Raw genomic sequence first — 22456 nt, forward strand, 5'->3', positions numbered from 1 at the left:
ATAGTTAAACTGGAAAGTGTGCAAAGAAGATTTACAAGGATGTTGCCAGGACTAGTAGGCCTGAGTTATAGGGAGACGTTGGCCAGGATAGGACTTTATTCCTTGGAATGTAGGAGAATAAGGGGTGTATTATTGAGGTGTATAAAATCATGAGGGGCTTAGGTAGGATATAGTCTTTTTTCCCAGGAATGGGGAATGGAAAACTAGAGGGCGCTGGTTTAAGTTGAGAGGGGATAGATTTAAGAAGGACCTGAGGGTCAACTTCTTCACGCAGAAAGTGGTGCGGATATAGAATGGGCTGCCAGAGAAAGTGGTTCAGGCAGGTACAATAGCAACATTTAAAAAAACATTTGGAAAGGTCCATGGATGGGAAGGGTTTAGAGGGATCTGGACCAAATGTGGACAATTGGAACTAGCTGAGTGAACAGCATGGTTAGCATGGACCAGTTTGGGCCAAAGGGCCTGTTTCCATGCTGTATTCCTCTATAACACTAAATGGTACATGTTGGACCTGTACCCTTCCCCCTTTTTGCATGCCTCCCATTGCTCCACTATAAAGCTACTTTCAAGGAGCTGTTCCTAGTCTATTGTGGCCAGATCCTGCTTTATTTTAATACAATCTACCTTCCTGCAATTCGAAGCCATCTTTTGCAGGCCATCTTTTTCCTTGTCCAGAACAAATTTGCACTGTATCGTGTTGTGGTCGCTATCGTCTAAATGTTTCCCCACTGCCACATCAAACACTTCTTAGCCCAGAACAAGATCCAGCACTGCACTGTCCCTTGTTGGGCCTTCTGTGTTTTAATACAAAAAAACTCCCCTAGATAAATTTCAAGAAATCTGTTCCCTCTAAACCCTTAACACTGTGACTATCGCAATTTATCTTGATAAACTTGAAATCCCCTATTATAATTATCTGATTAGTACTCTTAGTACTCTTACACATCTCCAGCCCTTTCTCTCTCCACCACTGTCTCCCCCCATACAGGCGTCCCCTCTCCGCCCGGTCTGCTCTTTCTCTCTGTTCCCCTGTCTGTGTTTCCCCCCTCCTCTTTTTCCCCACCACGTCCGACCTCACTCTCCCTTTTGGCCCCTTTGCTGTCTCTCTCTGGCCCTCTCTCTTGGTTTGATACTCTATATCTCTGTCTCTGTTGCTCTTTGTCTGTGGTCTTCTCTCTTTCTCTCTCTCTGTGGCCTCATGTCCCCCTCAGACCATCTTCTTTCTCACTCTCTGTGGCCCTCTCTTCTTTCTATCTCATCTGTCCCCACTCTCTCCATCTTTTTCTATAGCTCCTCTCTTTCTTACTGTTTAGCCCCTTTCTGTCTCTGTCTAGCCCCTTTCTGTCTCCCAGTCTCTCTGTCCCCCCAAATCTTCCTCTGCGTCCCCTCCTCTCTATCTCTATCTCCTCCCCCTCTCTCTCTGTCTCTCTCTCTATCTGTTCCTCCGCTCTCTCTCTTGCTGTCTCTCTATCTATTCCTCCTCTCTCTCGCTCTCTGTCTGTTTCTGCCTCCGCCTCTCTCTCTCTCTCTGTCTCTCTCTCTCTCTCTGTCTCTGTCTCTGCCCCATCATCCCATCTCTGTGCCCCTACATAAAGTCTCTCTCTCCAGCTCTGTGTCTCAGACCATCTCTCTCCCTTCTCTATGTCCCTCATCTCACTCCCTGTCTCTCCCTGGCCCCCTCTCTCTTTCTGCAATACCCCCATATCTCTCTTTCTCTGGTCCCTTTCTGCCTTTATTTCTGGCTGTCTCTCTCGGGCCATCTCTCTCTGTCTTTCTCTTTGTCACTCCCTTCACTCTCCCCTCTTACTGTGAGTGTCTCTGCCCCTCACCATGTTACACCCCCCTACACCCCTGCCCCCTCCCCAACTCCCAGCTCTCTGTCACCTACACACGGTCTCACTCACCAACTCTCTCTCTCTCTCTCTCTCTCTGGCCTCCTCTCCCTTCCTCTCTGCTAATTCCCTCCCACTCTGCCCTCTCTCTTAATCTCCCTTTGTCTCTCTTTCTTTCTCTCTCTTTCTGCCTCTCTCATTCTGGCATGTCCCCCCCACCGTCTCTTTGTTCCCTCTCCATCTCTCTGTCACCCACACATAGTTGCTCTCACTTGCTCTGTTCCTCAACATCTCTCTGTCTCTCTCTCGCTCTGTTCACCAACATCACTCACTCACTCTCTCTTGCTCTGTTCCCCAACATCTCTCAAACGCTCTCCTTTGCTCTGTTCCCCAACATCTGTCACTTGCACGCTATTCCCCAATATCTCTCGCTCTGTTCCCCAACATCTCGCACTTGCTCGCTCATGCTCATCCCTAACATCTCTTGTTTGCTCGCTCTGTTCCCCAACATCTCTCGCACGCTGTCTCTCGCTCGCTCTGTTCCCCAACATCTCTCGCTCACTCACTGTGTTCCCCAGCATCTCTCACTTGCTCGCTCTGTTCCCCAACGTCTCTTGCTCACTCGCTCTCTCTCAACTGTGTTCCCCAACATCTGTCATTCTGTTTCCAAACATCTCTCGCTCGCACTCTTTCTTTCTGTCTCTCTCTCTGGCCCTTGATTTGATTTGATTTATTGTCATATGTACCTAAGTACAGTGAAAAGCTTTGTTTACAAGCAATACAGGCAGATCATAGGGTGAAAAAAATTCTTGGTCAAGAGGCATTCAGGTTACAAGCACAGGGCGTGCGCTAGTCAAAACCAACATTAACAGGTTCAGCATTATTTGAAGTTAGAGAGTCCATTCATCTGTTCAATAATTGCAGGGAAGAAGCTGTTCTTGAACCCGCTGGTGCTTGTGTTCAAGCCTCGGTATCTTCTGCCTGACTGAAGAATTGTAGGAGAGCATTACAGGAGTGGGATGGGTCTTTAATGTTGGCAGTCTTTCCGCAGCAATGAGCCGTGTACATGGAGTCCATGGATGGAAGGCTGGCTTCCATGATGGTCTGGGCTGTGCACACAACCTTCTGTAGTTCCTTACAGTTCTAGGCAGTACAGTTGCCATACCAGGCAGTAATGCACCCAGACAGTATGCTTTCTATGGTGCACCTGTAAAAATTGGTGAGGGTCCTTATACACATGCCAAATTTCCTGAGATGCCTAAGAAAGAAAAGGTATTGTGCCTTCTTGACCAACACATATATGTGGGAAGTCTAGGACAGGTTGTGAGTTATTGTCACTCCGAGGAACTTGACTCTCTCAACCCTCTCAACCTCAGCTCTGTTGTTGTAGATGGAGGCATGTTCTCCTCCTTTCTTTTTGAAGTCAATGATCATTCTTTAGTTATGCCAACATTGAAAGAGAGGTTGTTATGATTGCACCACACCACCAAGCACTCTATCTCCTTCCTGTATTCTGACTTATCGTTGTTTGATATCCATCCTACCATGGTGGTGTCCTTGGCAAACTTGTAGATAGCATTCGTTCGGAATTTAGCTACACAGTTGTGGGTGTACAGGAAGCTTCTCTCACTCTTTCTCTCCCTCTCTCCCTAGACCCGTCTCTCTCTCTGCTCCCCCCTATTTCTGTCCTTATGCACACTCCCTTTGTCGAACCCTCTGTCTCTGTCTCTCTGACCCTGGCCCTCTCTCTGTTAAATCCATCCCCTTCTCTGTTCTCTTCACGCTCTTTATCTTTCTTTCCTTTTCCCTCTCTCTCTCTGTCTGTCTCTGTTACTGCAGGGTATCCTGAAACAGGAGGGTGGTGAATTAGATGTAGTGGTACATGTTGGTATCATTGATATGGGCAAAGTGAGGAATGAGGTCCTGCATGAAGAATTCAGGGAGCTAGGCAGTAGGTTAAAAAGCAGGACCTCAATGGTTGCAATCTCCGAATTACTCCCAGTGCCATGTGCTAGTGAAAGAGGACAGATGAATATATGGCCCAAGAGTCGGTGCAAGAGGGAGGAGTTTAGATTCCTGGATCACTGGGACCATTTCTGGGGAAGGAGGCACGTACAAAAGGGATGGTCTGCACCTGAACCACACTGGGACCAACATCCTTGTAGGTAGGTCTCCTAGAGCTATTGGGAAGAGTTTAAATTAGTCTGGCAGGGGGAGGGGATGCAGAATATTGATGAAATAGAGACACATCATGCTACAACCAAGGGCACAAGTCACGGTGAGTTCAGCTATGGTGAGAGTCAAAAGAGTAAAGCAAGGCTGAATGGTCTTTAGGAGTGTAGCGTCACAGAGTCATAGAGATATACAGCATGGAAACAGACCCTTCAGTCCAACTTGTCCAGGCCGACCAGATTTCTTATATAAATCTAGTCCCATTTGCTAGCATTTGGCCCATATTCCTCTAAACCCTTCCTATTCATATAACCACCCAGATGCCTTTTAAATGTTGTAATCGTACCAGCCTCCACCATTTCCTCTGGCAGCTCATTCCATACACACAGCACCCTCTGCATGAAAAAATTGCCCCTTAGGTCCCATTTATATCTTTCTGTTCTCACCTTAAACCTGTGCCCTGTAGCTTTGCACTCCCTCACTCTTGAGAAAAGACTTGACTATTCATTCTATCCATGCCCCTCATGATTTTATAAACCTCTATAAGGTCACCCCTCAGCCTCTGATGCTCCAGTGAAAGTATTGCCAGCCTATTTAGCCTCTCCCTTTCGCTCAAACCCTCCAACCCTGGCAACATCCTTGTAAATCTTTTCTGAACGCTTCCTCGTTTCACAACATCCTTCCTATATCAGGGAGACGAGAATTGCATGCAATACTTCAAAAGTGTCCGAACCAATGTCCTGTACAGCCTCAACATGACCTCCCAACTCCTATACTCAATGCACTGACCGATAAAGGCAAGCACACCAAACGCCTTCTTCATTATCCTATCCACCTGTGACTCCACTTTCAAGGAGCTATGACCCCACACTTCCTTTGTTCAGCAACACTCCCCAGGATCTTACCATTAAGTGTATAAGTCTGCCCTGATTTGCCTTTCCAACATGCAGCACCTCACATTTGTCTAAATTAAACTGCAACTACCGCTCCTCAGCTCATTGGCCCATCTGATCAAGTGCTTATACTCTGAGGTAACCTTCTTCACTGTCCACTACACCTCCAATTTTAGTGTCATCTGCAAACTTATTAACGATACCTCCAATATTCACATCCAAATCATTTACATAAATGACAAAAAGCAGTGGGCACAGTACTGATCCTTGTGGCACACTGTTGGTCACAGATCTTCAGTCTGAAAAGCAACCCTCCACCACTACCCTCCGTCTTCTACCTTTGAGCCAGTTCTGTATCCAAATGGCTAGTTCTCCCTGTATTCCATGTGATCAGCTCTAGTGCTGTGAGGCGGCAGTGCTAACCACTGAGCCACCATGCTACCCTGCTGTGATCTGGTCTCTCCGGGTCCAAAAAAGATTTCAGTTCTGGTTGCGAGGGCCCTTTGGTTTCCCCCATCACCACCAGCTATTTCAGTTTTGCCAGGACCAGATCTGTCTGCATCCAGAGTCTCATATTGTCAGCTGGGACCGGAAGTGTGTCCAGAAAATTTTAAATCATTACAGACTGTTCCAGTGGCGGTACTACCAGTAATGTATCTGCCAGCGGGAGATGGCTCATTACATCCGTATTTGCTGCTTGGTCTCCTGGACGGTGTTCCAACTTGTAACTATACACACTTAGTATTATAGCTATAGCTTCAGGCTGAATTCAGCCTAACGCTATGGGTGGAATAGCCTTGTCCTCTTTAAGTAGACCTAGCAGGCGCTTGTGGACTGTTATCTTTCCAAACTTACATCGGTAAAGGTATTAGTGGAAGTTCCTGACTCCAAATATGACCACCAAAACCTTCCTTCTCTATCTGGGCGTATTTACGCTTTGCATTAGCCAAAGTCCTTGATGCTATTGGGCATTGGTCTCCATTGGGCCACCTATGAGCTACCCCGATGCTGTACGGGGAGGCATTGCACACCAATACCAGATGTTGCTTGGGATCATAGTGTGCCAACACTATGGGGGATGATAGCTGAAAGCAATGGCTTGGCTACACAACCATGTCCAAGGTTGACCTTTTTTTTTAAGAGTTTGTACAAAGGATGGAGGCCAAGTTATATATGAACATCCCATTATAATTCTCCAGCCCAAGGAAAGACTTAAGCTCCGGTACAGGCATTGGAGCCAGGGCACCATTGATCACCCTCACTTTATCTTCCCACGGATGTAACCCAGTCTTGTTGACCCTGTAGCCCAAGTAGGTCACTAGGGGTGCCTGGAACACACATTTTTCAGGTGACGAGACCCCAAATGGCAGTCTTCTTTATTTGTACAAACCCTCATAGCTATTAATTGTAGCTTACTTCTGGGAATCTTCATCTAAGTACAGTTGCAAGTACACATGGCTCATATCCAGCTTTGTGAAGCCAGCACCCCCGCTCCCCCCCCCCCCCCCCCCCCACCCCCCCCCAGCTTTGCATATAAAGCCTCTATGCGAGGGATTAGGGTATTTATTCAGCTACAATAAGTGGTTCACCCTTTATTGAAATGAACTGTGCCATTAGGCTTCACAGTTGGTACGACTGGTGCTGCCCATTCCACAAGCTGGACTGGTTTGATGATGCCATCACTTTTCAGCCTTCTGATTTCTGCCCCTACTTTTAGCCCGTAAGGCAAATGGCACTGGGTGGGCCTTGCAGAATCGTGGAATTGCCTCCTGGTCAACACGCACGGTGGCCTTGGCTCCTTTGATAGTCCCTTGAGCTTCCTGTAAAAACTTGCGGGTATTTAATTAGGACTTCCCTCAGGCAGCCATTTACTAATCGAGAAATGTTGAGTTAATCTAGGTTAATCTTTCTCAACCAATTTCGCCCCATTAGTCTTGGGCCCGAGCCTTTTACTTCAGCCAGTGGTAACTGAACCAGGTGCTTCTCATAAGAGACCGGAACCAAAGTTGTGCCCTTAATCTGTAGGGGTTCCCCGGTAACGGTTTTCAGTCTAGCCAAGATCTTGCGCAAGTAAGTCCAGAGCGAATTTTGTTAAAGGCTAGTTCTGCGATCACTGAAATGGCTGTGCTGGTATCAACCTCCATTAGAACCAGGTGATTATTTAACCAGATGTTTATTTTGTTTCTGATTTGGATGTTGCAAAGCAATTTAACTGTTTTGAACTGGACTTGCCAGGGTGTGCACTCTCCTGAATACCAGACGAGGAGTTCCCTTACTAAATTTAGGTCTAGTGGTACTCTTTTGCTGTCTTGGCTCTGCATATCAGCAGCAACTACAATGGATCCTGAATAAAATGTTAACTGTTTGGCTGAGGTTCGGCCTTTTGTGGGGTTGTGCTGTGGGCTCACCTAGAGTCCCTGTGTTCGGGATACGTCCTGAGTGAGGCTACGCAATTGCTTTCACTCAAGTAGTGTTCCCCAAGCTCAGTCAGACTGCTGAGGGTGTCCACTTCCATCAGAATTCCCTGCAACTCATATGCTGCACTCGCTGCAGTTTCCAATAATGTAGCCAGTTGTTGTGCCTGTTTGAAATCCAGTTGGGCTTCAGCTAATAGGTGCTTTTGCGTGGTTACATCATTAATCCCACTCTGCTGGCAACTGAAATAACTCCCCAAAGGCTGGTATCCCGTCACCAAGTCACCCTATATTTACACGTGGAGAGTCCTTGACGCTGATCCAGCTCCCCTCAGAGCCAGCTCTCAGGATGAACTGAATCTCTGAGACTCCTGTTTATATTGTCAGCTAGGACTCCTGATTTGAGGCTGTTAACCTGGTTCAATAAGGGAACTCACATTTGGAAGATGACCTGGCTGATCTTATTACAATCACTATCCCACCCCCTCTCGGCTCTCCTCTCTCTATTTCTGTCTGTTGCCTCTCTCTCTCCTTTCTCTCTTTCTGCACCCCACCCGCTGCCATTTCTCTGACCCCAATACACACTCTCTTTCTCTCTCATGCCATCTCTCTGTCTCTTTCTCTTCATCGATACCCTTTCTCTTTCTGGTTCTCTTCCTACCCTGTCACACCAGCCTCCTCTCTTTGGCCCTTTTGCTGTCTCTCCGTCACTCTGGAAACCATTCTCTCTCTGTTCCCCTCTCGCTGTCTCTTTCCCTCTTGCACTCACTGTCTGTCTTTGGCCCTCTTCTCACTCTCCCCCTTGTTCTCTCTCTCTCTGGCCTCCCCTTTCTCAGAGACACCTCACACTCACTCTCTCTTGTCATTCCTTCTAATCTGTGCCTGCTCTCACTCTGTGTCCCTTCTCTCACTCTCTCCCGATACTCCCCGCCAACCATGGCTCCCTCTGCACAGTTGCTCTCATTTTTCTCACTGTCCATCTCCGTCTCCCTCTCTGGCCACTTCTCCCTCTCTCTGTTTCCTACTGGCCTTCTATCCTCTTTGTCTCTCCCTCTGTCCTCCTCTATCTTAGATGTTCATCTCTCACTGTCTCTTTCTCTTCCTGCTTTCATTCTCTCTTTCTGGCCCTTCTCTCATTCCCTTTCTCTCCCTGCCTTCAACTACACTATGCTTCATCTCTCTGTCTCTGTCTGTCTCTCTCTCTCCCTCTCTGGCCACCTCTTTTTCTGCCCCTCCTCTCACTCTCTTTTCCCACCACATGTCCTTCCCTCTTTATTCTACCCCTTCTCTATCTGGGGGGCCTGTCACTCTCTCTGGGCCAATCTCTCTCTCTCTGGCCCACCCCTCTTCTGTGTTTTCTCTCTTTCTCTCTCCCAGCCCTCTCCTCCTCATTCTCGCACTCTGTGTCCCTTATTCTTGCCCTCTCTCTCTCACATTCTTTGTTCTTTCATTTCTTGTCTCTTTGTTTCAATCTCTGCACTCTCTCTATATTGCTCCCTCACTATTTGCTTTCTCTTGCTTACTATATGCTCTTTCTCCATCTACCCGCATTACTGTCTGTTTTCTCTCTCTCTATTTCTCCCTCACAATGTCTGCTCTTTCACTGTTTCTCCCTCACACTCTCTGCTTTCTTTCTCCCTCCCTCACTCTCTTTGCCCTCCCTCCTCCTCCTCCTCTCCTCTGTCTCTGTCCTTCACTTACTCTGAGGCTTTACTGGCTACAGAGCCTCATGTTTCTCCTTCCTCTACTTTCAAACTTACTAAACCTCTCCTCTTAAGACAGTCCTCCCATAGGTGGAATCAGCCTAGTGAAGCTTCTTTTGACTGCATCCAATGTCATTCTACCTTTCGTTACATTCGAGACCCAAAACTGCTCACAATAGTCCAGCTGTGATCTGACTAGTGCCTTGTCTTCACTAGTACCTTGTCCACATTTAGCAAAACCTCCTTGTTGTTATTCTCTATTCCCTTTGAAATAAAGGCCAACATTCTATTTGTTTTCCCTATTTCCCGCTGAACTTGCATGATAACCTCACATTTCCCCACACCATATTCAATCTGCCACTCTTTTTTCTTGCCCACTCAACTAACCAACCAGTCTATGTCCCTCTGTGAACTCTGCCATTCTCACCACTTACCTCCCTACGTACTTTTGTGCCATGTCCAAACTCGGCGATAGTACACTCACTTTGCTTAGGAAGCACAGAAGAGGGGATGGTGAATGATTTCATAGAGATATTGCACAGACAGTTGAGAAGGAGATAAAACTGGGCTGCAGAGGATTACAGCAGCAGAAACCGCACTGACTGGATCACTCTGCAGATAGCTTGCTTGGGTTCAATTGGCTGAATGATCTCCTTCTGTGACATAACTGATCAGGTTATTGACAGAACTGCTGGGCACATTCCAAACCTGTTGATTGATATTGCTCACTTAGAACCCCCGCTTTTTTTTTATGGTTCAAAGCTAAACAGGGGACCAGTAGTCAAGCTTTTGGTTCAAACTGGTCGTGGGTCAGTTTAGTTCTTTAGGTTCATCATCACTAAAAGTTCCTTAGGGATAAAGGAAGAAGTTATTAACAGAAATGGCAGATATTCAAATTAAAATAAAATAAAACCTCGTAGCAAAAAATCCCAATTAGTCTGTGGTTAAAAAGGCATATGGCATGCTTGCCTTTATTAGTTGTTAACTAAAGGGTGCAGAAGAGGTTTATCAAGACGCTGCCTGGATTAGAAGGTATGAGCTATAAGGAGAGGCTAGAAAAACACGGGTTGTTTTTCTCTTGAGCGGCATAGGCTGAGGGGGAGACTTGATAGAAGTCTATAAAACTTTTGAGATGCACAGATAGGTTTGACAGTCAGAATCTTTTTCCTAGAGTTGACATGTCTAATATTAGGGAGCATGCATTTAAGGTTACAGGAGGAAAGTTCAAAGGAGATGTGAGGGGCTAGTTTTTTTACACAGAGTAGCAGGAGTTTAGAATGCACTGCCAGGGGTGGTGGTGGAGGCAGATACAATAGGGGCATTGAAGAGACTTTTAGATAAGCACATGAATGTGCAAGGAATGGAGGGATATGGAACAAGGGCAGGCAGAAGGAATTTGTTTCATTTGACGTCATGTTCGGCACAACATCCTGGGCCGAAGGGCGCATTTCTGTGCTGTATGGTTCTATGTTCTATGTTAACCACACTAACCTATAACCAGTTTAAACTTCATATTGGTGGCGAGAATTCAAAATGCCTTCATTGCCCATAAAATATATCAGCATGTGTGCTAGATTTGTGTGAAGGATTGCTGAAAACAGATGCATTTTATTGAAGCTTGTCCAGTGTTTGATGCAATTCTGTGATTGGACAACATTTGCTGGATAATCCCAAGTGTGCCAGGAATTAGACTAACAACTGGTTTAAGATTGACAGTCAGGTTCACAGTGTGTACTGCAAGCTACATCTGTGTACCGGAAGCATAGGACCCTGTTCTTTTTCGACAAAAAGAACATTTTTTAATGCATGTATTAGCCATTTGCTTGTTCATTTGGCCAACACTGGCCCAGATGTGCCATCATCAACCCGCCCAGTTTAAAAATTTAAACAAAGTCTCTCGCAGTTAACTGGATAAGCTCGGGTTGTCTTCTTTGAGGCAGAGGAGACAAAGGATGACCTAGTAGAAATGTTTAAGATCATGAGGAGCATATTCAGAGTGAATAGCAGCTGTTCCCTTTAGTTGAAGGGTCAGTAACAAGGGGGCATAATCTTAAGCTGAAAGGCAAGTGGTTTAGAGGGGGTGTGAGGAAAAACCTTTTTATACAGAGGGTGGTGAAGGTCTGGAGTGCACTACCAGCAGGGTAGTTGAGGTGAGAAACCTCACAACCTTTAAAAATTACTTGGTGAGCCCTTTAAATGTCATAACATTCAAGCGATGAGCCAAGTGCAGGAAGTGGCACAAGTGTAGATAGTTGATGGTATGTTTGAGTAAGTGCAGACTTCAAGGGTAGAAGGTCCTCTTCTTAACGTATGACTGAACTTTCAATCAGCATTAACTGGTGCATTCTCCATGGCAACACCTGAACCACAGTTCGCTTGCAACCAATCAGCACTTCTCTTTTTTTTCTCTCCCCCTAGAATCAGTATTCTTACAAAGTGTCCTGATCAGTGCCAAGCAATAAGCTCTAACAAAATGTGTCCTTTTTTATTCCAGCAATTCTCGTATTCCCAGGTGACTGTGTATGAAGTGTGTCGTGACTGCATTTGCCTCCTTTACACTTTCAGGATGTCGGAAGAGGAGGATTTTCGGGAGCCGCATACGTCCCAAGCCTTGAAGCTGAGAGTTGCCGGGCCAGAGAAGATGGAGCCAAGGCAGACCAGTGAGAAGCCGTATCCGTGCTCACTGTGCGACTGTGCCTTCAGCCGTTTGTCCAACCTCAACATACACATGCGCAGTCACACCGGCCAGCAGCCCTACAAGTGTAGTGACTGCGGCAAGGGCTTTAACTACCCGTCAGAGCTTGAGACCCACCGGCGCAGCCACACCGGCGAGAGACTCTTCAGCTGCCTGGTGTGTGGCAAGCGCTTCACTCGCAGCTCCCACCTACTAACCCACCGGCCGGTGCATACCGGCGAGCGGCCCTTCACCTGCTCAGTGTGCGGCAAGGGCTTCACCCAGTCTTCCCACCTCCTGACGCACCGGCACATTCACACCGGCGAGCGGCCCTTCCGCTGCGCCATCTGTGGCAAGGGCTTCACGCAGATGTCCAACCAGTTGCGGCACCAGCGGGTGCACGCCGGCGAACGGCCCTTTCTCTGCTCGCTCTGTGGCCGGACCTTCACCCAGTCCTCCACCCTGCTGCGGCACCAACGCACCCACACCGGCGAGCGGCCCTTCCCCTGCCCAGTCTGCGGCAAGGGCTTCACCCGCAGCTCCCACCTGCTCACCCACCAGCGGGTGCACACTGGTGAGCGCGCAGCCCCACGGGGGGCTGGGAGCCCGGTCAGGACAGGCTGGGAAAAGGGGCCCAGCATCAGCTGGGAGGACTGGCACGGGAGCAGGCTGTGCCCGGAGGCACCAGCAGGTGAGCCTGGAGCACACTGGCAGAGGGAGCGGTGGGCATGGGGGCATTGAGGGACGCCCCATGGTATGGCAGCAAAGCAGGAGACTCTGCTGCTTGTTGAGCTGTGTAGAGCAGGCAGTGATGGCACTGTGGGGCACCAAGAAAAATTAGCAGCCGGGAAAATAGGGTAGGGCTATTGTGGGACCTGAGCAAAGAGGCTTAAGACCAGCTCACACCCTTTCTCCCCATCTCACCAACACCTCACAAGTCTTATTCACTCAACAAGGCCCTGTGCCTGCTTTCCATCCTTCGGAGCCCGTACAAATCAGTGTTCAGAGTCCATTCTCCACAGAGAAATGCAAAGATTAACTCTACGTTGCTGCAGACTTTGGGTATTTGGCATGCAAAATACTGGGAATCTCCATCACTGGTGGGTGGGCTGGCAGTTTTCCCTGTCCACCTTGTGCCAGCATTCACCCTTGTCATGAAAACAAAACTATTTATGGCCAGCAGTCTGAAAGAAACCCAGAGGACGCTGGAGAAATTCAGCAGGCCTGGAAGCATCCTTGTGGAGTGAGAGAGAGTTAAGTGTTTCCAGTCTGGAAGTTCTGAAGAAGGGTCACTGGACTCGAAACGTTAACTCCGCTTCTCTTTCCAAAGATGCTGCCAGACCTGCTAAGTTGAGAGTCTTAGAGGTCTACAGCACAGAATAATGTCCTTCAGGCAAAATGTCTGCACCAGTCAAGAACAGCCACCTCATTATCCTACTTTCTCCAGCATTCTCCATGTTTGACTCAGCGACACTATCTTTCCCTTGCGTTCTCTTGATCCTGAAAGTAAACTGGGTTCAAATGTTTAACTCTGAATGGGACTTCCACAATTTCCCAAACTTTGGTGTCTACAGACAATTTGATACTTGACTGGGATGTGGCTATCACTGGCTGGGCCAGCATTCGTTGCCCATCTCCAGGTGCCCCTTTAGAAGGTGGTTGGGAGTTGCTGCCTTGAACTGCTGCAGTTTGGGCGTAATGTTACTTACAATGCCAACAGGATGGTTGTTCCAAGATTTTGAACTGGCAACACTGAGCGAATAGTGAATTTTTTCCAGGTCAGGATGGCACGTGGCTCAAAGGAGAATTGTAGATGGTGCGGTGCTCCTATAATCTGCTGCCCTTGTCTTCCTCGATGGTGGGGATCGACAATTTGTGAGGTGCTCTGGGAGGAGGCTTGGTGAGTTGTATTATGAAGACGCTACGCACTGCTCCTCATCGCCATTCTAGATATCTGTAATCTTGCAACTTTTGGCCGATTTGCCACCTCCCTGAAAGCAGCTGTTTCCTCTATCCGCACCTGTAGCCTGTTCTTCCATAATTGGAAGCAACTCAAAGCTATCATCCTGGAATCTGTTCTTTGAACAATTCCAGTCCCGGGTCTTAAATTTCAGCTTGGATATCACCTTCAGTGCAGTCACCTCTCATTCATTGCAATGTTCTTTGTGTGGCATGGAGCCCATTCTTACCAGAGAAGGCAAACTATTCAATTTTGAATGGCCATCGCAGCATCATGCACTGCATTCAGTCGGAGAACGTGTTAAATACCTCTGAAATGCCAGAGAAATCTGGTCCACCCTTTTTCCTGAAGCGTCAATCATCCCTATTGAATGAAGAGCCCCACTGACTAGCAAGGCAGCCAATTAGGGAGAGCCTGTTTGATGCAAATTAACTTGAACATGCTCTCATACTTACATCAGCTCCTTCAGAAACACAGATTGGCAACGAAACAAAGCTAGCATGGACTCTGTGAATCATTGCTATTCACCAGGGCAGCCACTTCTGCCAATATTGTAAATGTGAAAATGGACTGAATAAAATTTGAGAATGGCAATCTTCAAGTTGTTTGCAAGTCTTTTGGATGAGGAATTCAATTTAATCAACATTTGTAGCAAAGTTCTTCAAAGTGCTGACATATTCTTAATATCCATAGTACATATGTCTGAATTGCATAACTTGGTTAGATAAGCAACGTTGCACATTAAAACCAACATTTGTAGAAAAGTTAATCAAAATGTTTGTATATTCTTTCAACCTATTGTGGATGCTAGTAAACTGCATAACTCAGTAAGATAAACATGTACATCAGATTTTGAGAAGATTGCAGGAAATGTAGTTTTCTTGCTTATCTTACTGAGATTTGCATTTTAGTAGGATCAACATCAGGATTTAAGAAGTATACTTTGCTGTTCAAAGTTGCTTATCTCACTGAGATATGCACTTAAGCAGCATCCGCATCAGGTTTTAAATAGTATTGTTTGAATTGAAGATTTGCATATACCGAGGAGTTTATCATACTGAGGTTGAGTTCTTTGTAATAAGTGTATCAGATTTCAAGACGTCTGATTGAATTGGAAGTTATAGCGTGCTGATCTGCTTATCTCAGTGAGATATGGACTTCAGTATGGTCAACATCAGATTTTAAGTTGTTTGATTGAATTTGAGATTCTGATGTGGCAATGTGCTCATATCAGTGAGAAATGCACTTCAGTACGATCTACATCAGAATTCTAGAAGTGTGATTGAATTGGAAGTTTTGATTTGCAAAGTTGCTCATCTTTCTGAGTTATACACTTCAGAATGATCTACACTAAATTTTAAGAAGTTTCCAAAAATGTTGTCTCTGGCGTGCAAAATTGCTTATCTCTCTGAGATATGCACTTTGGTATGATCTAAATTAGATTTCAAAATGTTTGATTGAATGTGCCAATTTTGATGTGCCAATCTGCTTATCTCACCAAGATATATACTTTAGTATGATCTGCACCAGAATTTAAGAAAGTCGATTTAGTTGAAGGTTTTGACGTGCTAATGTACATATCTCACTGAGATATGTAGTTTAGAAGCATGTAGATCAGATTTTGAGAAGATTGCAAGAAATGTGCTTTTCGATGTGCAATCTTGCTTATCTCACTGAGATATGCATTTTAGTTGGATCTAAGTCAGAATTAAAGACAGTTGACTGAATTGAATATTTTGCTGTTCAAAATTTCTTATCTCACTGAGTTATGCACTAAAATAGCATCTGCATCAGGCTTAGAGGTTTGGTGGAATTGACAGTTTGGATTGCCAGGGTGCTTATCTCGCTGAGGTTGTGTACTTTAGTACAAACTATTTCAGACTTCCAATTAAGAAGTCTTAGTTAATTGAAGATTTTGATGTACCAAATTGCTGAGATATGCACTTCACCATTGTCAACATCAGACTTTAAGTAGTTTGATTGAATTTGAATTTTTGATGTGGCAGTATGCTTATATCAGTGGGATATGCACTTCATAATGATCTGAATCAGAGTTCAAGAGTATGATGGAATTGGAGGCTTTTATGTGCCAATCTGCTTATCGCAGGGAGATATATACTTTAGTAAGATCTACATTAGATTGTATGAAGTTTGCAGGAAATGTGGTTTTTGTTGTTCAACGTTGCTCATCCTGCCGAAATATGCACTTTATTATGACCTGAATCAGAATTTAAGTTTTTTTTTGAATTGGGCATTTTACTGTTCAAAGATACTTATCTCACCGAGATATGCACTTTAGTAGCATGTGCGTCAGATTTTAAGAAGTTTGATTGAGTTGGAGATTTTGATGTGCCATAGTGCTTATCTAACTGAGAAATGTACTTTAGTATGATCCATACTTTTAAGAAGTTTGCTAGAAATGTAAATTTGGTTTGCCAAGGTGCTTATCTCACTGAGATATGCACTTCAAGAGCATCTGCATGAGATTTAAAGACAGCTGCCAGAAATGGGGATTTTGGTGTGCCAAGACACTTGTGTCAATGTGACATGCCCTTTAGTATGATCTACAGTGATTTTAAGAAGGTTGATTTAACTGGATATTTTGATATGCAATGCTGCCTGTCTCACTGAGATATGCATTTTAGTAGCATGTGCATCAGATTTCAAGGAGTCTGATTGAGTTGGAGATTTTGATGTGCCTGTGTGCTTATTGAACTGAGGGAAGTACTTCAGTATGATCTACATCAGATTTTGAGAAACTTGATTGAATTGGAGATTTTGATATGGTAATGTATTTATCTTATTGAGATATCCATTTCAGTTGCTTCGAAATCAAAATTTAGGACATTTGACTGAATTGGACATTTTGCTGCTCAAAGTTGGTTATCTCACAGAGATAGGCACTAAAGTAGCATCTGTATCAGGCTTAAAGACGGTTGCTGAATTTGAAAATTTAGATGTGCCAAGGTGCTTATCACACTGAGGTTGTGTACTTTTGCATGAAACATATCAGATTTCAAAGAAGTCTCATTGAAATGTGGATTTTGATGTGCCTATCTGCTTATCGAAGTGAGATATGCAATGTCATATGATCTAGGTTAGATTTTAAGGTGTGATTCAAATTATTCCTTTTGATGTGCAATGTTGCTTATCTCACTGGCATATGCACTTTAGTACGATATGCATTAGAATGTAAGAATTGTGATTGAATGAGTTATTTTGATGTTGAACTTTGCTTAGCCCACTGAGATATCCACTTTAGTAGCATGTGCTTAATGCTGAAAGTGGTTTGGTGAAAATGGAAACTAAGGTGCTTACCTCTCACTGACATATCCATTTCACTATGGTTAACATCAGATTTTAAGTGCTTTGACTGAATTTGAGATTTTGATGTGGCAATGTGCTTATCTCTGTGAGATATGCACTTCAGTCAGATCTAGATCAGATTTCAACAAGTGTGATTGAATTGAAGATTTTGATTTGCCAATCTGCTTACTTCAGTGAGATATGCACTTTAGTATGGTGTACGTTAGATTTTAAGAAGTTTCCAGAAATGTTGTTTTTGATGTGCAAAGTTGCTTATATCTCTGAGATATGCACTTTAATATGATTAACATTACATTTTAATAAGTTACCAGAGAATGTGTTTCTTAATGTGCAATGTTGCTTTTCTCGCTGAGATATGCACATTAGCATGATGTGTATCAGAAATATATTGAATTGGACATTTTGCTGTTCAACACACTGAGAAATGCTTTTTAGTAGAATGGTCAGAAATCACACAACACCAGGTTATAGTCCAACATTTTTATTTGAAAACACAAGCTTTCAGAGTCTGACCCCTTCTTCAGGTATTAGTAGCATGAGCATCAGAGTTAAGAAATTTGATTGAGTTGAAGATTTTGATGTGCCAGTGTACGTATCTAACTGAGAAATGTACTTTAGTATGATCTACATCAGATTTTAAGAAACTTGATTGAATTGGAGACTTTGCTGTGCTAGTGTACTTTCCTCACTGAGATGTGTACTTCATTATGATCTGAATTAGATTTCAAGAAGTGCGATTGAATTGGAGGTTTTGATGTGCCAGTCTGCTTATCTCAGCGGTATATGAACTTTAGTATGAGCTACATTAGATTTTAAGAAGTCTGCAAGAAATGTGGTATCTGTTGTTCAATGTTGCCTATCTCACCGAGATATGCACTTTAGTATGAACTACATCAGATTTCAAGAAGTCTGATTGAATTGGAAGTTTTAATGTGCCAATCTGCATATCTCACTGAGATATGCACTTTATTATGATCGACATTTAAGAAGTCTGATTCAATTTATTATTTTGATGTGCAACGTGGCTTTATCTCACTAATATATGCACTTAACTAGCATAAGACTAACTGCTCACTGTTGGAAATGGAAATTTCAATGTGCCAGGATGCTTACCTCACTGAAATATGCACTTCAGTATGGTCAACATCAGATTTTAAGTAGGTTGATTGAGTTGGGATTTTGATGTTCCAATCTGCTTATTTCAGTGAGATATGCACTTCAGTATGGTCGACATCAGATTTCAAGAAGTGGGATTGAACTATTTTGATTTTCAAAGTTGCTCATTTCTCTGAGTGAGATATGCACTGTAGAATGATCTACATTAGATTTTAAGAAGTTTCTAGAAATGTTGTTTTTTGATGTGCAAAGTTGCTTATATCTCCGAGATATGCAATTTAGTATGATCTAAATCAGATTTCAAGATGTTTGGTTGAATTGGAGGTTTTGATATGCCGAGATATGTACTTTTGTATGATTTGCAACAGAATTTATGAAATTTGATTGAATTGGACATTCTACTGTTCAATGATGCTTATCTCACTGAGATATGCTCTCTCGTAGCATTTACATCAGATTTTAAGAAGTTTAATTGAGTTGGAGATTTTGATGTGCCAATGTGCTTACCTCACTGAGTTATGCATTTCATTATCATCAGCATGAGATTTTAAGACATTTGAAGCACAGAGATTTTGATGTACTGTTGTGCTTATCTCACTGTGATATGCACTTGAGTACAATCTGGAACACATTTCAAGCAGGTTAAACGAATTGGATGATTTGCTATTTCAAGGCTGCTTATCTCACTGACTTACGCATTTCATTATGATCTGTAGCAGATTTGAAGAGGTTTGAAGGACCTAGAGATTTTGATGTGCCAATGTGCTTATCTCAGCGAGAAATACATTTTAGTACCGCCCATATTCGATTTGAAGAACTTCGATGGACGGAGAGATTTTGATGTTCCAATGGGCTTATCTCACTGAGATATGCACTTTAGTATGATCTACATCAAATTTTAAGAAGTTTGATTGAATTGAATGTTTTGCTGTTCAAAGTTGCTTATCTCACTGAGATTTACAGAGGGGAGGCAATGGCATAGAGGTATTATCGCTGCACTGTTAATCCAGAGACCCAGATAAAGTTTTGGGGCAGCACGGTGGCTCAGTGGTTAGTACTGCTACCTCACAGCACCAGGGACACGGGTTCGATTCCACCCTCAGGCAACTGTGTGGAGATTGCACATGCTCTCTGTGTCTGCATGGGTTTCCTCCAAGTGCTCTGGTTTCCTCCCACAGTCCAAAGATGTGCAGGCTAGGTGGATTGGCCAAGTTAAATTGCCCAAAGTGTTCAGGGATGAATAGATTAGAGGGGTATAGGAGGGTGGGTTCTGGGTGGGATGCTTTAAGGGTCAGTGTGGACTTGTTGGGCCAAAGGTTTCCACACTGTAGGGATTTTATGATAATTTACATTTCAGTATGATCTGTGGCAGATTTGAAGACGTTTGGAGGACAGAGAGATTTTGATGTGCCAATGTGCATATCTCATTGTGATATGCACTTAGATATGATCTACAACACATTTCAAGAAGGTTGATTGAATTGTATGTTTTGCTCTTCAAGTCTGCTTATTTGACTGAGATATGCATTTCAGTACCATCTGCCACAGATTTTAAGAGTTTTGATAGACCTAGGGATTTTAATGTGCCAATGTGCTTATCTCAGCAAGATATGCATTTTAGTTCCACCAGCATCCGATTTGAAAAAGTTTGGTGGACAGAGAGGTTTTGATGTTCAAATCTGCTTATCTCACTGAGATATACACTTTAGTACAATCACCATCAGATTATAAGTGGTTTAACACTGACAGGTTTTGATGTTCCAAAGTCATTACGTCACTGAGATATGCACTTTAGTACCATCAGCATCAGATTTTAAGATGTTTGATGTTCCAAGATGTTTCGGCTTGGCATTCTGCTTTACCCCTGAGATATGCATTTTAGTACCATTCAGCCTTAGATTTTAAGAAGTTTGAAGGACTGAGACATTTTGATTTTTGAACGTGCTTATCTCACTGAGATATACACTGTAGTAGACTCACCAACAGATTCTAAGACATTTGATGGCTCAGAGATTTTGATGTTTCAATGTGCTTATGCCAGTGAGATATGACCTTTAATATGATCTGCATTACATTTTCAGCAGTTTGACTGAATTGAATGTTTGACTGAATTGAATGAGCACTTCTGTAAAATCAGCATCAAACTTTAAGAAGTTTGATGACTGTGAGGTTTTGTTGTTCCAATATGCTTACCAGACTTAAACAATCACATTAGAACAATCAGCACCAGATTTAAAGTAGTTTGATGACTGAGATTTTGACATTCCAATGTGCTAATCTCACTGAAATAAGCACTTTGGTACACTCAGCATCAGATTTTTAAAAACATTTGATGACAATGAGATTATGATGTTCTAAAATGTTTATCTCACTGAAATAAGCACTTTAATAAAGTCAGCAACAGATTTCAACGGCTGTGAGATTTTGATGTTCCAATGTGATTATCTCAATGAAGTAAGCAATTTAGTTCAATCATCAGATTTTAAGAAGTTTGATGACTGTGAGAGTTTGATGCCCCAATGTGGTCATCTCCCTGAAATATGCACTTTAGTGCATTCAGATCAGATTATAAGAAGTTTCATCACATTGTGATTTTGACGTTCCAATGTGCTTATCTCCCTGTAATAACCATTTTAGTACAATCATCAGATTTTCAGAAGTTTAATGACTGGGAGATTCTGATGTTCCAATCTGCTCATCTAACTGAAATAATCACTTTGGTACAGTCAGTATCAGATTTAAAGAAGATTGTTGATGGTGAGATTATAATATTCCAAAGTGCTTGATTTGTTAAGAACAAATTGCAATGCCAATGTATGTAATGCTACCTTTTATAGACTAAATAGTACCCATCAGCAAATATGATGCCAGTTTATCACCCTACTCCATCTGTTCGTGAATAAGCTGTGGACGCTATGTTTTAACTCAAATAGTTGAATGACAACAACCAGATCCATCAAGAAAATAAGCAAGAGCAATGGCCAGAGGACCTAGTGTGCTCTCCAATATCCCTATCTTTGAACGATGTACATTACAGCAGAGCAGGGGTGTTTGCTTTTGAAGGAAGTTACCATTCAATGGTACAATCATCCATGGAATTGACCCTAACCACAAGTGTGTGACCACCACTCGTACTATGTATCTTAATAATAAGAGAGAGGAAATCCCTATTAACTTATGCAGGGGCACACTTTCTGTCATCTGTAATGCAATCAAACATAAACTCGACAAAGCCAGTCAGGCAGTTTTCCCAGTCAAAACAGATTGTTTTAGCTTCAGAGATACGAAAGGGTCCCGACCCGAAATGTCAGCTTTCCTGTTCCTCTGATGCTGCCTGGCCTGCTGTGTTCCTGAGCTCCACGATTTGTTATCTTTTATTCCAGCATCTGCAGTTCTTGCAAGAAGTGTTTTTGCATCAAGCCTGTTTTTCGATTACTTTTCCACTGACCTTCAATTGCTCATTATCATGTTCAATTAACACTTAACCATTAGTCCTTAATGGTCTGGTTGAAGATATCATTATTAAACCCAACTCTACACACCATCCTTTGATAGCTTCAGCTTTCAAAATTTTTTACAAGCAACTACATATTATTCAATAGTTGCAGGTTGGTTATATTTGGTATACAGGTTACAGGCCATTACAAAGGCACATTAAAAACAAGCAACGAACAACCAACAATCAAACATTAATTGGATGCCATTAAAAGTGAGAGGACAGCTGAATTTGCTTTTGTTCCAGCCTTCTGATGGTGTGGTGACTGCTGTGATGCTTGTGTTTCATCCTGCATTGAGAAACACAAGATTCGCCACTACCTGAACACTTCTGCCATGGGATGGGCTGCCAACGTTGGACCCATCAGAATAATAACTGAATACAAGACAACTTCAATTGTCCACCGGGTGAACAGTGTTCTTTACTGAACTTTGTGTATATGTGCAATGATACATAATCAAAGAATGGGAAGAGATAACTGTGTATCACATCAGCAATCGATTAAGTGGGTTTCCATTGCATGTGATCTTTCAAAAATTGCAAATGTTCCTTCCATAACATTGGCACATTAGTTCCCATTTGGCAACAGCTCATCATGGCTTCATATAGCAGGAGACTGCCATGATTTGCAGTGATGATTAATTGATTCACATAATGGATAATAGAGGAACACTTAATCCGCATTATTGGTTGGTCATATTAAGCTGTATTCTCACTTTTATGGCATCCATTTGGCATATGATTGTTGATTTGACAAAACAATGAACAATTGAAAGAAAGGGAAAGAGTATGTAAAAAACAGACCTGATGCAAAAACAGAATGTTTTGACTAACTTTGAGGGGCAGTGGGAACTGGAGGCTTTTGTGGT

The 22456-nt window shown here is 43.4% G+C and overlaps 1 protein-coding gene across 1 annotated transcript in view; it reads left to right on the plus strand.

Moving 5' to 3' along the window:
* The window catches only part of LOC109924471 (zinc finger protein 271-like), a 92704-nt gene extending 80275 nt beyond the window's left edge, over positions 1–12429 (plus strand). Inside the window, exon 8 of the mRNA XM_048619402.1 lies at positions 11509–12429. Coding sequence (XP_048475359.1) covers positions 11509–12429 — 921 coding nt within the window. The remainder of the gene's footprint in view (positions 1–11508) is intronic.
* The last annotated feature ends 10027 nt before the right edge of the window (positions 12430–22456 follow it).

This window comes from Rhincodon typus, chromosome 42 (genome assembly GCF_021869965.1).
Source record: "Rhincodon typus isolate 14 chromosome 42, sRhiTyp1.1, whole genome shotgun sequence".
Classification (NCBI taxonomy): domain Eukaryota; kingdom Metazoa; phylum Chordata; class Chondrichthyes; order Orectolobiformes; family Rhincodontidae; genus Rhincodon; species Rhincodon typus.